The sequence below is a fragment of the Delphinapterus leucas genome, chromosome 18 (assembly GCF_059928025.1).
Source record: "Delphinapterus leucas isolate spDelLeu-1000000601 "Yukka" chromosome 18, BTC_Dleu_Yukka2, whole genome shotgun sequence".
NCBI classification, from domain to species: domain Eukaryota; kingdom Metazoa; phylum Chordata; class Mammalia; order Artiodactyla; family Monodontidae; genus Delphinapterus; species Delphinapterus leucas.
The window spans coordinates 75,247,076-75,263,210 of NC_143146.1; the positions used below are offsets into that span (position 1 = coordinate 75,247,076).

General features: G+C 46.9%; 1 protein-coding gene across 1 annotated transcript in view; it reads right to left on the bottom strand.

Annotated features, from left to right (window-relative positions):
* The window catches only part of ATP8A2 (ATPase phospholipid transporting 8A2), a 444,846-nt gene that overhangs the window by 46,587 nt on the left and 382,124 nt on the right, over nucleotides 1-16,135 (bottom strand). The window contains exons 33-34 of the mRNA XM_022574515.2: nucleotides 7,370-7,458; nucleotides 931-1,035 (exon numbers count right to left, since the gene is read on the bottom strand). Of these exons, the coding sequence (XP_022430223.2) occupies nucleotides 931-1,035; nucleotides 7,370-7,458 (194 nt within the window). The remainder of the gene's footprint in view (nucleotides 1-930; nucleotides 1,036-7,369; nucleotides 7,459-16,135) is intronic.

Sequence of the window (16,135 nt, forward strand, 5' to 3'; positions counted from 1 at the left end):
TCAAAATGTTTGGATTGTCTTTCCTAAAAGCAAAATAAAACAAACAAAATGCTTTGTTTTCACTGCTTTGAAAGATGGTACAACAGAATAGAAACAAAACAGAATATAAATACAATAGAAGTATTCAACCTCTAGAGTTTTGTTTCTTGAGCAGTTGGCTACAGGGTTCCTTCTAAGCACTGAGAGGAGAGTCGTGCTCATAATTTCCCAGACATTCATGTCCCTAAGGCAGCAAAAGTCTCCTTACTACCCTGCAAATTCTCCCTGGGCCCAGGTCAATTTTCTTCGGTAAATTTTAACCAAATGCAATCTGATAACATTTTAACATATGCGATTAAACAAAACCTACTCACATGCCCAGCAGTTAGGTGTGGGGGGAGGAAGCTGAGGCTCTATGAGAAAGAAGAGGGGTCGGGAGCCCTTGCGTCCCTGGACCAGCCAGTAGGTCACGTGGTGCTTTCTCAGCACCAGCAGCAAAGAAATAATTCATTAAAAACAAAACAAACCCCGGGTATACCCGAAATGAACTGTAACCAAATCTACACGAATAACACGCATTCTTCAGCCAGCAAACCTTCAGGGCAGATACACTTTAGTGTCAGAATTGGGCCTGGTATCAAAAGGCCTGGTTTTTAAACACTCTGCTAATACTGCCAACACAGAACTTCCCCTGAAGATCACAACGCTACTATTTCTATTTTCCATGCGTGGGTTGTTTTCCCATGTCCAGACCCCACATAAACCCCCATCTCACCCAGGGGCAGACCCAGGGACCCAAAAGTCAGATTTCACGTTGCCCCTGAGAGGGTGAGATTTACACCTCACGCAGCCCATCTCACGCTGCACACCAAGAAGCGGGAAGGAAACCCGGGAACGAAAGGCAGGAAAAAGGAGAGGGGATCCTCGGGGCATCGGCCCGGGGCTGCCCACCTCTTTCCGTTACTGTCCCGGAGCATCGCTCTTCCCATCACCCTGGACTTCCTTTCCAGCTCCTGCACCTCCTCCAGAAGTGTTTTCTTGCAGGTGTGCTTGGCCCTGTGTCACAAGGAAGAGACAAGAAGGACATGACACGTGAACTTTACACAGCCTTGAAGATGAGCTGCTCCCTTCGTGGGCCACATCTCATGCCCGCTGACCCGGGCCCAGGCCTGGGGACACCATGGAACATTCACTGTCCCCGTGCATGGCAAGGGCTCCACCTCCGCAACCTGGGAAGCACCCCAAGTCCTGCAGAACAGACTCGGGCCGTGAGGGTCAGAAGCTGCCCCCCTAAAGAGCATCGCCTGTCACTGCAGAGCTGGCTGAGGCCCCCTGTGTCCAGACAGAAGCCCGGGGTACCTGGAGAGTCGTGGGTCAACCTCTAAAGCTTTTCACTGCAGGACCAAAAAACCCAGAAGATGCTTTAATCCTCAGCCTAGTGGATGCATGTGGGTCCCTCGGGCTGTGCCCTGACGGTGAGATCAGGAGCCTGGGGGGGGGCGGGCGGGGCGGGGGGAACAGTCTTCTCTCTCCTTTTAGGGTGAAAAGAGCCACTGTCGCAGCAGGACTGGGAATTATGATGCCAGAGTTCACAGTCATCGTGCCAAACCCTTGAACTGAAATTTGGGTCAACACAAATATCTGGACACAGATTTCCTTTCTTCTCTTGCAGAGACTTACCATCAGGGCCCATGTCTGCAGGCCTCGGCGGCGTGAAACAAGGGATGGGGTAACAAAACGGTCTGGCCTTTCCAGCCGTGTAAACTGTAGACGGGCCCCTCTTCCTGACCTGCAGGAAGAGTTACCTGCACCCTTTCCTGATTAAACTAAGAAATACCTTAACAATGTTCCAATAAGTGTCCGATTGCAAAGGTCTTCCTAAAATTGAGATTAAACAGAGAGCAGCTGGTTGGAAACTATACAGGGGAAGAAAGGGCATTTAAGGAGACACAGGTTAGAAATGGGAAAAGAAAAACTATAAAAAGCAAGAGGGCCCTAACGGAGCAGACCAGGGCAGCGTTCCTTTTTCTGAAAAGCTTGTTAGTTTCCGTACAAATGCACGTGGGGAGCCCACCAAGTAGCCGGACTCAGAGACAATCAGAACAAAACCGAGCGCATCTTCAAGGACGTGGGACAGTGAGATGGAACATTCCGGAGACGTGAGCTGTTCTACGGAAACACGTACTCCCGTCTGCCCTCCACCTTCAAGGAAAGGAAGTCTGTGAAGACGGCGCCCAGTCATCTGCTGACACCCCAAGTTCATCTCCGAGGGAGAATCAGGGCTGAGACTCTGTATATGGGTCAGTCATTAATTTCCCCGGAGGAAACAAGAGAAATGAACCACACAGGTTTTCACACACAATTCCTTAACCACACCAAGCAATGTTCTGAGACTCAGGGGTGTAAAATACTGAAGTTCAAAGCGGAGATGGCGGAATTTTCATTTAAACAAGAAATGAGAAAACGTTTAACTTTTTGCTGGAAAGGAGACAGTCAAAAAGAATGTGACAGTTGATACCGTTCAATATGAATGAATATGCTGGGCCCAAACTTTACCTTTGAACTCGCGGGTTTCTGGGGCTGTGTGGATGAAAGCCAGCTGGGTAAACAACCAGCCCCACTCCACGGGTTCACGCCAGATACGTGGGTCCCGTGGAGCATGTCCTAGAGAATGAGCTTTCTCGCTTACTGTTTCAGGACTGTCCTCACTCCATCATCCTCCCTTGCTCTGCACCCTCCTGCCCACACAGAGCAAGCAGGTTCATTAACCCCTAGACCAGCCCCCAGTGTTCTCCTCTAGGCTAGGGGCTAGGGGGAGGCGTGACACGAAGAAGTAGGCTTGGAACAGGAAGCCTGGATCACAGGGCGCAGAGCACGCTGGAAATGTACAGCCTGGGCCAAGAGCAAAGAGAGCCTGACCCACTGTGCTGGAGCTGCTGGTTTCCACTCATTCACAAAACTGCCTGAGAGGGAAATAATTTCAGTATCTTGATGCTCCTGGGCGTTGTTCACGTTCCCAGTGGATGAAAATGCATCCATATCCAAGATGGATCCCATCCAATTTTATAGTATCAATATTTCCACTAGGCTAGTTCCCGTGAGCCAGCCTGGGAGCTTAACCAGTATAAGAACACAGTTAGTCCTTCTGCATGAAGCCCTGCTGTACATACAGGTGACGCTAGCAATTTAAAACCATTTTCTCGGGCTTCCCTGGTGGTGCAGAGGTTAAGAATCCGCCTGCCAGTGCAGGGGACATGGGTTCGAGCCCTGGTCCGGGAAGATCCCACATGCCGCGGAGCAACTGAGCCCATGCGCCTACAGCCCGTGCTCCACAACAAGAGAGGCCACCGCGGTGAGAAGCCCGCGCACCACAACTTAGAGTAGCCCCCGCTCGCCGCAACTAGAGAAAGCCGCATGCAGCAACGAAGACCCAATGCAGCCAAAAATAAATAATAAATTAATTTTAAAAAATAAAATGGAATAAAACCATTTTCTCAAGAACCTTTACCCAATAAGGCCTTACTTAAAGAAATGATTCTAAGACCTCCCCTGTCAAAGTCTGCGTATGAATGGACTAAAATCTAATACTTATTTCAAAAGCCAGGCTCTAAGCATTAGCCACTGGCATGGAAACTGGATCTCTCCCATTACCTGTGGACAGCTGGTTCCCAGGGGTCCAGGACTGCTCACCCAACCCCACGTCAGGAGGCCAGGTGATCACAGAAGGCTCAGGTAGGGGCACTTAGCCCCTGTAAGGGAGTGTGGTGACCCACAGTGAGCCTTCAGATAGAACAGGAGTATCTCCAGGTTATTAGGGATTTTTGAAATAAATAAGTCGGCTTAGAATCTTGCACTTTTCATCTTCTTGTTTCTGAAACTTTTTTCCTGGACTCTTTCTTTCTTTTCTTACGGAAGGAAAGCAAGTCAGAAGGAAATGTTAAATTCTAAGTGGAGATGAAAATATAAATACAATGTGCTTCAAAGAAATCAGTCCAGTTAGAAAGTATTAAAAAAAAAAATCAAGGTCCCCGTTGTACACAGGAATTTCTTATTACCTTTTATTTCCATTGAACTGCCTATCTGGGATTATAATAAGGAAATGAAGTCATTCTGGACTTGCTGAATGCATCGTGTGTTGACTGGTAAGGTACCAGAGATACAGCTAGACAAGAGGAGATGGGTTCCTAAGTTCCGTGGCCTTGAGCTTTGTATTATTTTTATAAAGCAACATAAATGAATTTCTCCTCGGTGAGCGTAAGTACATGGCAGCTTACCTAAAAATGCTGTCATAGGTAAACATTTTGGAAGCACGTAAGCTAAAGGATATTAAAATAGTTCTGGGCAATTTAAACTTCATGCGTGTAATAAAAATATTCATTAGCCAGGTATCACATACAATCAATCAGTTATTTTAATAAAAGATGTGTTAGTTTGGTCCCTCATGAAAATTCTGGTTAACAGGATAACAGAGGAGGTATTATACAGTGTCCAAATCTGACTTAAGATAGACTAATAATGGATCTTCATTCAGAAACTCGATAGACTTCATGGAAAAAATCATCGAGTTACCTCATGCTGTTTTTTTTTTCTTTACTGTTAACAATGCAGGTCCTGAAATGGGAGAGAGACTGGACAAGGAAAAAGGAAAATGCAGGAAGACAGAGCAAACCAGAGCATACAGAAATATATGTGAAAGGGCAGGCCTGCCTTGGGCTGGAATTTAAAAGCTCTTTCAAAATGGAGTTAGCCACCAAAATTCAAAACAAAACCAAAAAGCCCTAAGACTGGTTCAAGGTGGACTTCCCTGGCGGTCCAGTGGTTAAGACTCTGCGCTCCAAACGCAGGGGACCCGGGTTCTGATCCCTGGTCGGGGAACCAGACCCCGCATGCTGCAACTAAAGATCCTGCACGTGGCAATGAAGATCCCGCGTGCCGCATCTAAGACCCGGCACAACTGAATAAATAAATATTACAAAAAAAAAAAAGAGATCGGTCCAAGGTAGGATGAAAGAACCATCGCAAATCTACAGAAGGTTCCGGATGCTGCCTCAAGCTGACTCACCACAGCCACATTGTCCAGCTACTCCCCGACTCCCCATCATGTAACTCAAACTCTTCTCTCAAGTCCAAGGTGCGGCCTAGCACATCACGTGTCAAGAAACATTCCAAAATTTGAACCAAATAATGGGCGATTTTCTGGAAAATCAGGATGAATATTTTTGTTCAGTGTGCCAGAAGGAAAAACAGGACACATTTTATAAAGCTGAAGAAGGAGAAAGGACAGTTGAGTATCGTGGTCTCGTCAGAGGTAAGCAACTCATAGTACGCTTTCCTTCTTGGGAGAAGCCTCTGATTTTCCTTGACTCAACAAGAAATATTTCAGGCTGGGAGTAGAATAGGAAGTAAGACATGGGCCCTGCGATCAGAGGGAACATGTCCAAAGAAACGTGCCCAATTCCTGTTTTTGAGGAGAGGGCTAAGTATAGTGTAGACATTAGCTGTATGTTATAAATTGGGCATATACTTTGGGCAGACACTGCAGGTGCGATGAGACAATATACCCTGCTCCTACCTGGCTGGCAAGCTCCTTGGAAAGGAAGTGACTTTTACTCTTTCCAGATGGCGGAGCTGGAAGCAGTGTCATTTGATGTATCCTTGCTAAAATGTAAAGAGCACTAATTTTACAGTGCCAGGAAAAACCAAAAACAAATCCTGTTGGAGGGAATAGATAATTTGCTTCATGGCGACTGGGAACTTCTACTTGGAATGTATTGGGAAAGATCCAGAAAGCAGATGAAGAGGCAGAGACATGCTCTCTGAAATGGCAGAAAGACACTTCTGCCGGCATCTCCCTTGGCAATTATCTCGATCTCCACCAAAAATGTTTTTCATGACATTAATTTAACAGTTGAATTAAAATAGGCTGAGACTGATTTCTAATCAAATCACTGTTCTCAACCCCTGTACACTGAAAAGTGATCTGACGTAACCAACACCACGTTCTATTTACCTGAAACTAACTCGATGATCTTGCAAAACTGAAGAAATCTGGCAAAGGTACTATACTGTGTGGCAACTGGGCTGTTACGAGAGCAAATCCTAGAACTAACATTTTCTTCCAGTTCATTTATTAGATTAAGAAAACATCTTTCCTGGGCATCATAACTTCATTTCCAAGGATTCTGATCCTGCTACTTCAAGAACACGGTTTTAGCAGATACCATGGAAGCAGTGGTAAATCAAGGCATTTAAGAGTTATTTAGTGTTCACTAACAGTTGTCAAACTTAGTGAAGAGAAGAAAAAAAAAAACCACCTAAAATATGTGCTATAAAATTCTCTCTCTCCCCTTCCCTCTCCGCATTAGGTATCATCCGTTGTCAAGATAATGCCAAGATGAAGATTTTTTCCAAAAACATCCTTATCTGTCAGGCAAGAACAATTCTCACTGAGTATGGGAGGAAGGGAGAGAGAGAAATGAAATCTGATGTCTTTTCCTGGAAGGTTTGGAATGAAGTCAATTCTCTACCTCAGGGGCCCCAAATAATTATGCTTTGCCCAAAGTAAAGCCAATCCAGGAGTTGCAATTTTCAGGGAAGTTGGCAACTGTAGGAGGTATCATCAGGCCTACCCCAAATAAAAATCAATATGACCTCATTTTGGAGTATTCCATCTTTTCCTCGCAGATGAAATACAATTTACATTATCTTGGAACTCCGTAGCTTTTTTTTTTTTTTTTTTTACATTGTACATAAGATACTTAGGAGATAATACATTCTGAAAGGTATAAACAAAAATCGAGCATGAATTATTTTCTATCGAACCTATGTTATAATTTCTTCCTTGTGATTAATCTTCTCATAGACTTATAAATTGACACTTCAGAAGAATTATATTTGAAGGATTCCTACTGGGAATTATTTGCAGAAATGAAGAATACTTGATTCCAAGTATTTGGTGATTTGAAATGACTTACATAAACATACAATTTCCCTTGAAGCATGGGGTTTAAAGCCAGGTTCTATCTGTGATCACATAGCACTGATTTTCAGATAGAAGGAGAAATGAATTTTGAGTTATGTTCCTTAAACCTGATGGAATTTCTAAACTTAGAAATTCTCCCCTATAATCGTGTACAAGCAACATCTCTCTTGACCTTCACACAGCCTGACTCCTTTTTGACTATATTCTCATATTAAGGTGAAGCACAGGTTAAAAGAAAAAAAAAAAAAAAGACACAACCCCAAATCCTTTATATCCGTTTCTGGCAGGTGGCAGGAGACCTGTTTCTTTAGAAGTCCCACAGCATCTAATACCCTACGCTGGGGCCCACTGAGGACTAACTGGAGGGCATCGGACAAGACCTGGGGTACCACTTCATCTTTCACTTACGCTTTCCACACCACATCTTCCATCAGACACGCGGTAGGAACCAGAAATAATCCCAGCCAGAAGTGCGCAGAGCTCAGGACCATGGCTGCCTGCAAGAAACAGAAGTGACATGTGCATTAATGCTCTTTCAAAAAAAAAAAAAGAGAGAGAGAGAGATAATTTAATCAGTGTAACACGCCCCATCACACAAAAGCAATAGAACGTATTAAACTAGTGAAAGCTGAAATACACACTCAGGAAAAACGGGAAGGGGACCGGCAGGGTGAGCGCCTTGCCGCGATGTTCATCAACTCTTGTCTCCATCCTGATATTTTGACGAGTGTTGTCTCCTTTTCTAAAGCGCTTCAAACCCCCACTCTGGTCAGAATATGCTGTCCTAAACCCCTCCTCTGGAGAAATGCTGGAGCCGCCAGACTCCACAGAAATAAACTTCACTCCATAGGCGCCTTGCAACCACCCACGTATCCATCAGTTCCGGGTGCTTCACTGCTCTCCGTCACTGATGTAACCACACCTGGGCGCAGGGCAGGGCGGTTCTCAGCACCCAGAGGAGGAAGGTGAACAGGCTATGGTCCTTGTCTTCAAGGAGCTTAAAATGGGGTGGTGTCTCCTACATCACACGTGGAATGGATGTGTCATGCTCATATGCTCTGGGGGCGAGAGGAAGGCTAGAAGGCTGGGAAGGCTTCTTAGCGACAGAGTGTGGGGTGTGATGGGAAGAGAAGCAGGATTTCAACAGCTACAGGGACAGAGGGAAGGCGATGACGGGGGGACACAGCCTCCGATGATAAGACTCCAAGTTCCCCGGATGCAGGGCCACAGAGAATTTGGGAGGAAGCGGGAGAGGGTCTTAAGGAAGAGTTACAGGGGCAGCTGTCAGTCAGGTGAGGACCTGAAAAGAGGGCTCAGGGCCAAGGCAGGGGGAGGGAAGGAGGCAAGGGGGGAGGGGAGGGAGGAAGGGGGAGGGGGAGAGTTGATTTTGCTCTGAACAGAATCGGGGCTGGGAAGGCAGAGTCCTTAAACTTTGTTTTGAGTGAGCGAGGCCAGAGGGTGGAGCTGGTAGCAGTGGCCAACTACTCGGACAGGGACCGAAGTTAAGTGTGACAGAAGCCTTCACATTCACTGGTTTCTCTTTTCTAAGTTCTCACCACTGGATTCTACCGCAATCGATGTGTTCTGCTCCAGCCCACACCTAACCACGTCAGTCTTGCCACTGAACCCCAGCGTGTAGCCCTGTCTGTGGTGTCGGAACTTTATGACAACAAAACTGAGAAGCAGTGAGATCTGGGGTAAAGTTGAACACCAACCCTGGCACTGGAGCCCTTGCTTTCCTTTTCTAAAAACAAGATTGTCAGCTTTCTGGAAGAGCAATTTAAAACCTTAAAAATACGTGAGTACATTTTGCCCCATCAATTACCCATCTCAGAATGCATCCTATGGACACAAGTAAGAACTTGAGTAAAGAAGCAAGTACAAGAGTATTCACGTAGTGCTGTACCGTCAAAGGAAGTAAGAAATAAGTGTCCCAGAAGAGGGCTTACTAACTATACTGTGGTTCCTACACCCAATGGACTTCTGTGTAGCAATTAAAGGGATGCAGAATGATAATGTTGACATAGAGAGGCGTGATGTGATATTGCTAATAAAACGGATGGGTTCTGAGCATCTGAAGGGGACCTCCCCCGGCAACAAGGGTAGGGGTGGGAAAGGACGCAGGATTGGCCACAGCGCTTTTGGTATCGAAATTTAGTCAGATTGCTCTTGTTCTCTCAGAATAATAGTAAGTCTCAGAATTAAACCTGAGATGTGATCTCCTGATGCTGCCCACCCAAAAGTTACACTGCATCTTTAAGTGCTAAGCAGTGTATATATGTCAGTATACATCAGTACATATGATAGTTTTTTGTAAGTTCTGTTTTGGAATTCCCTCACCTTAAAAAAAAAACCCACACACGTTCCGGGGCCTCAAATGCAGTTCAGTGGTCCAGACCTTGATCCACTGAGACTGTGCAGACCACCAACCCGTGTGCCCCCTGTGTGCTTGCATGTCAGGAAAAAGGCACAAAATGGTCTGTCGAGGGAGTGCGTTGCAGTTTTCTTTTCATATCTCTTTGGCTAGCTCTAGTTCCCATTTCTCATACAGAAAACGTATTACTTCCACATACAAAAAATGTAACTCATCGCCCTCCCCGCCCCACGCCAGCGGCCCAAGCGAACCACAGGAAGGAGTTGGATTATCCAGGTCCTTTCTTTCTGCAAGTCCCACCTTCCCCCTCTAATCCATCCTTGGCTGACCCAGCGACAGGAGGCGGCCTTGTTTAAGATACACTTGTGGGGCTACATCCTAGGTCATCAGCTGGTGTATTTTGCAAAGAATACAGTCATTTAAGACTACGATTTTATAGAAATGATAGTTGCTGTGATGGGATGGGGTGTTAGCTAATGCTATGATGGCAATCATTTTCCAAGATATAAGTGGATCAAATCAACATGTTGTACACCTTAAACATACAATATTCTATGTCAATTCTATCTCAATAAAGCTGGAAAAATGTTTTTTCGAGAAAAAAATAAAAATAACATTTTCCAACAATGTGTACTATTTAAAATAGATTATGAAACTCCATAAGAATTCTCATTGCTGACGGAAATAAGGAAAATGACCTCTGAACTGCCCTGCTGAAAACAGGGAGCCCTCTCCCCAGTTGACAAAGGTTACATGGAGATTTGGAAGTATCGTTGTTTTGTCACTGGTTTTTAAAACTTGGAGCTGTTTTAAAACACATAATGGACATAACTAATTTTAAAGGTGTGTCTCCAGAAAGGTTTCCACTATCCCGATTTTCACAGATTGACTGAGGTTTGAGGTACTGAAATCTTTGCTAAGGCCACAGCTTTTGGTATCGAAATTTAGTCAGATTGCTCTTGCTCTCTCAGAATAATAATAAAAAACTGTTTACCGAGCTGGGCTAGGTGACACACGACACTTAATTACTCCCCCCTCCCCTCTCACCTGTACTACTGAGTGAGGTTTTAAAAGTACCCTTTTGATGTGCTAACAGCCCCACTGGGACGAAGGGCATCCTCAGTTAACACACCTTTAGCTAGCAATACTGTTAACCACTTAGGTGCCAAATGCATAGGAACCCCCCCTGCCGCTTGGGGGTAAAGTGACTTGGTTCTGAGGCCATAGCTGGGGAGAGCCCAGGGAGGGCAGTGCTGGTCTGGGTGTAATGCTGCACAGCATCGCGTCCTGATAGACCAGGAATATCGACCAGGGACACCGTGAAACGCGTGACCGGGGATCAGAGCACTCAGCAGCTTCTGCAGGCTCCACATCACACGCGGTCAAGGTGACAGATGAGAGAAGGTTCTAGAAAGGAGGCTGGAGGAGCCCGAGCTGGGCAAGGTCAGTTTGTGTTCCCTGGTGTGGGGCAGATTCAAGACACCATGATAGAGATGGAGGAGGACACCGAGGTTTCTTGGTGCGTCACCACGTACCAGGACTTCCCATAAAGCATTCCATGTAACCCTTCCTGGTCCCCTTTCTACAGAAGAAAATCAAGTCCGCAACTTCCCCCAGGGACCTGGGGCAGGAAAGCAGGGCCATCAACATTCAAACCGAGGCGGGTGGACCCCAAACCCTACTCCCTCCCTGTGTGTGAGGAGTGAGGGGCTTCCTTCTCCCCCCATCCCCCCCGCCGAGCCTCCAAGCAGAGGAGACCGTCTCTGAGTTCAGAGACAGCACAGGACTCAAGGCACAAGGTACGCTTGAACTGAGCACCAGAAACACCAGACCCCAAAGCAAAAGTAAATAAAAGAAAATCTGGAGGACGTGCAGTTACCAAAACAAAGAGAACAGGAGCCTGCCCAGCTCCAAGCCCAGCGCTGCCACATCCTCTTACTAACCCTGTCCCTCAGTTGCTTCCTCTGTAAAGTGGGAAAAATGTAATACTTACCTCATAGGGTTACCATGGGGCTTAAACGAATGGTTCATGCAAAGCCCTATAAAAAGCGCCTGGCACATGGTAAGCGCCATACACACTACCTGTAACTAACTGGAGTTTTGTTACACTGCTGACATAACCACGGATCTTACGGAGACATCCTAGAAGTGGTGAATGAACAGTGGTGCAGAGCGACTACTTGAGGCCGAGTCGGGTGCAGAAGATCACCTTATGCTCCAGCTCTCCGGAGGTTTACCCAGCGCTGTTCTCAGATGGATAGGCGGGCTGAGCTGCACGCTGCAGAATTCCCAAATGACAGTGCAGACAAGCTGCTTATTGGTGACAGGCAGCGGGTGTAAACTGCGATGCAGGCAGAAGCTGAACCCTGTTCTTCACACTCAGGTGTGAGTACCGCTAACCCGTATGGATGCCGCAACGCCGATCCAGGTCAACCTCCGACTGCCACGCCAGGCCCCGCCAGGCCACGCACCACCTCCGATCTCTACAGAGTGTCACGCAGAGCATGGGCTCCGCGGTCGCTCTGCAAGGATGGAGAATGCTTGCCAGGAACTTTTGTGCCCGAGGAGAAAAGAGAGTACGTGCTAAATGCCCGTGAAAAACGTTCGCCATGTAGCTGCGTGCCACCAGTATGGTGACTCTGAGTCACAGCCCAGGAAGAAGGGGGAGTTCTCAGCCCAAACTGTGTTCCAGAGCCCTTGCTGCTTCCACAGGGCTGAGGGGTGATGAAGCCTCCAGTCACACAGAACTGGCGGCGGGCGGAGAACCGGCCCCCGGCCATTTGCTTCTCTTTAGCACAGAGTAAAGAGGGATTCAGAACCAGAAGCTCCTGGAGGTCATTCTGGCCTTCGGGGCTCCCCTTAGACTCCTAGGTGGCAGGGACCACAAACTGAAGACGCAAAATCATTGTTTCTGAGGATGATAAAGACATCCCCTCCCCAGGAGCTGGCACTACAGGTACAGAAGGCAAGCAGCCCTCAGGGGACCTGCCAGGGGGGGACCCCAGGAAGGGCCACCTCCCCAGCTTTCCTCTTTGACATGAATGGAGAGGCATACAACGGAAATCAGGTAATTAATAGAATGTGTGAAGTCACACACATATCCTAAACGGGACATCCTTTATCTCACTGAAAAGTCCTCATCCATTACTCCTTTGGGCATTTGGAATATCTTAAAAAATGCTAATATGACCTGGAAGATGTGTAAATTCTAAATTAGAATAAAAAAACCACCTGATAAACAGGCCACATTTTCCTGGACCTTCAGTCTCACGCAAAGATTTGAAAAATAGATCACTTCATATTCAAACCAAGAACATTTTCCCAATAAATTTGAATGATTTTTTTCATAAAACCAAGTAAATATTATCTTAGAGATGCAACGAATGCTACAGGGTATCTCCCCAGGGCTCCTGGGGTACGTGTGTGTCTCTCTCTCCTCCACTGTCAGGGGTGTTTCATGGAAAAAGAAATTAATTAAGGAGAGTGGACTTAAAAGTCCGGGATACATATCTGGGTTTGAAAATAATTTGCGCGTTAGATGGCCAATCGCAGGCACAGCATGTGCACAGGAGCTGAAGCGGGAGCTTAGTGGGGTAAGGGCAGGCGTCGCGCAGGACATGGGGCGGTCGTGCGTCACTGGGCTTCAGCTACAGCACAGGTTCGCCGACTCAGGCTTCGTGTGTTTCCTACCGCTGCTCTGGATCAAGTTTTTACTGCTTCCCACCCACTGGATCTCTTGGGGTGCTTCTCAATCTACTTTCAGAACCGATACAGAATGGACAAGAAGGATTCTCCGTGGGGACAGGGCCGCTGTGCTTCTTATCCTCCCCCTAAGTCACAGTGAGCACGTGCTGGGGAGCAGAGTTCCTGCCCCCCAGGCAGCGGCCTCGGGCTACTAACTCTTTTTTTTGTTTGTTTTTTGTTTTGCGGTACGCGGGCCTCTCACTGCTGTGGCCTCTCCCGTTGCGGAGCACAGGCTCCGGACGCGCAGGCTCAGTGGCCATGGCTCACGGGCCCAGCCGCTCCGCGGCATGTGGGATCCTCCCGGACCGGGGCACGAACCCGTGTCCCCTGCATCGGCAGGCGGACTCTCAACCACTGCGCCACCAGGGAAGCCCTCGGGCTACTAACTCTTGCTGCTCTGGGGGATTTTCAGCATCTGAGCAGGTAGAGCTGAGCGAGGACTCTGGGTTCAGACGGACCTGGGACGGAACTGTGCCTCTCAGCTTTAGACTGTGACACTTGCACGGGTCCACTGCCCTCTGCGTTCCTCAGTCTCCCCCCGCCGTTAAGATCAGGACAGCAGAAGCACCTCCCTCGCGGGGCTGTGGTACCCAGCACCCTGTTAGCTGTGCTCACAGACAATCAATCTCCCCAAACACCCAGGAGCCCTGGACCAAACCTTCCAAAATAAACACACGCTTCTTCCTTCCTTGAAGTCTACCTGGCTCCCCCAACCCCCAAACATCTGTACAGGGCCTTGTGATGCTCTGGAAACAGCTCTGCCTGTAAAATGACTCAGAAGCAGTGAATGAGCTCAGGGGCTGGCGCATGGCACCCGGCATCTGAGCCCCAGCCAGCTGGCTGCGCTCCATCCCTCAGCTGCCTTTCCGGAGCAGAACAGTCCGGGGACCCCTCGATGAGACATTTTCTCCACTGTTTTCTTTAACTCTGACAACTGCAACTGAAACTGAGCAGCAGCCCGCAGCCCCCCAGGGATTCCTTCTGCATTTCTCTCTCTCTCCCGCCGTTACTTTTTAAGGCTCCTCTAACCAAAGTTCAGATTGCATTTTTTTTTTCTAAACAGAAAAAAAATGTTCTTGGGGAGAAAAGACTTGACTTCATAAAGAATTTATGATAACCAAATAAGGATTGCCAACGATCCATCCCAAGGACCAAACTGAGCAATTAAGGTGTATGCTTTCTACTTTTAAAATGGATTGATTCTTTCACGAAACTAGAAACTTCACAGCACCGATCCATCTGCATTCCCTCCTCCAGTGGTTTGGAGCACTCGTTATGTGCCAGCCCCACGGTCCCTTGGACAGACCTAGAGATGGAGACCGCACAGCCCTTCAAGGCTTCATCTCCACCCACTCACAGAACGTAGGGCATGTGGTTAAGGTACCTTTTCTTCGTCTCCATGGATACGTTGCTGGATGCACATAAGAATCCACTAGCACACCCTGCAACAGCTCCAAATTCCCCACGAGGGTTTCCCAAATAATAGACATGTGTATTAGTAGCCGAAAACCAACCCTCCCCTCTTCCAACCCCTCCCCTAGCATTTCCTACTTTAATTAAGTGACACCGCTGGCCTCAGGCACAAGTAAGAGGTGGGTCTTGGTTTCTGCTTCTCCTCTCTTCTCTTAAACCTCTCTTCCTGGGCGTTCCCGCGTACATTATTTCTAAGCCCCACAAAACCCCCTGCAAGAGAGACACTAACTGTTCCCATTTTACAGATGAGGCAATTAAGGCTCAGGGGTTAAGTGGCCAATTCAAGGTTACCTGGTAAGGGGCTGAGTCAGGATGTGAACCCAGGTCTCTCTGAGTCTAGAGCCAGGGCCTGTCCTGTGGTCTGAGATCCATGTTCTTAACAGACAGTGGCTTTAATGTCTACTCATAATTCACTAGTATTTTTTTTTTTACTATATTTGCCAGTGTTTCAATAACTTTTATTTTAATAAATTACAAGCCTTTAGATGTATATAATCCAGCTTCCATTTTTAGCCCAGAAGTCCTACCCTGACTTTTCCAAACATAAATGAACTCTGCTGCAACATTTCTGACCCTTGTCTTCTTCTATTCTGCTTAAAATGTAACATTTTCAAATGATGAATTTAAAAACTGGGCTCTTTCATGGTAATGTCCTTGTTCCAGAGCACGATGCCACGTGCTGACTCAGCGAGCAGGCGTACATCGTTACTCAGTGAAGCACAGACTGCCACGTCTTGGGGCCCAGTGAACAGACAACACAGCACATGTCCGTTAACCGACGGCTCAGAATCGGGACAGCCTGTGGGTCTGAGTGGGTCTTGAGGTCCTCACTATTCCTCGGTAGGCCAAGTCTTATTAAGGTTGGTACCTATGAAGCAAAACCAACATCTTAGTCTTCAAAGCATCCTGGCCGGCATTGACAGGACAGGTGAAAAGCAAAACCTTAACACCCGTAGAAGAAAAGGTGGGAGAGTATCTTTCTGACCCTGATTAGCTTTTAGAAAATTAGATACGAAACAGCAGAAACATTGCAGGAAAAGAGAGGAGTTCGCATTAAAAGGGAAAACTTTTGCTCTAAGGGACACCATAAACAATGTTTAAAGAAAAGCCACAGATTGAGAGATTTCCAGTGCACATTCCAATCCCGGTTACACGTATGCTCTGGGGAGACTCATACATGTCCACAAGCAGACATGTGCAGGAATGGTCGCTGCAGCATTTCTGGTGACTGACCTCCACCAGAAGTCAAAAACTTAAGTGTTTATCAATAGGAGAAGAAATACATTTTGGCATATTTACATAACCAAAAACAGCATTAAAATGAGCCAGCTACACTTACATCGCTCTAGATAAATTTCAAAAACCAGTTCTGAAAAAAACCAAAGCAATCCAGTGTCGAGGGGGAGGGTGTATATGATACGACCTATATAAAGTTTCAAAACCCTGCAAAAATCAACATTGCCTATTGTTTATACTTTCTACAGGTTTATACATACATAATACATGCATGAAAACAGTAAACATGAAAGTAATGAGAGTATTTCTAGCTCAAGGAGGATGAGACTGGGAGGGCTACTAAGGGG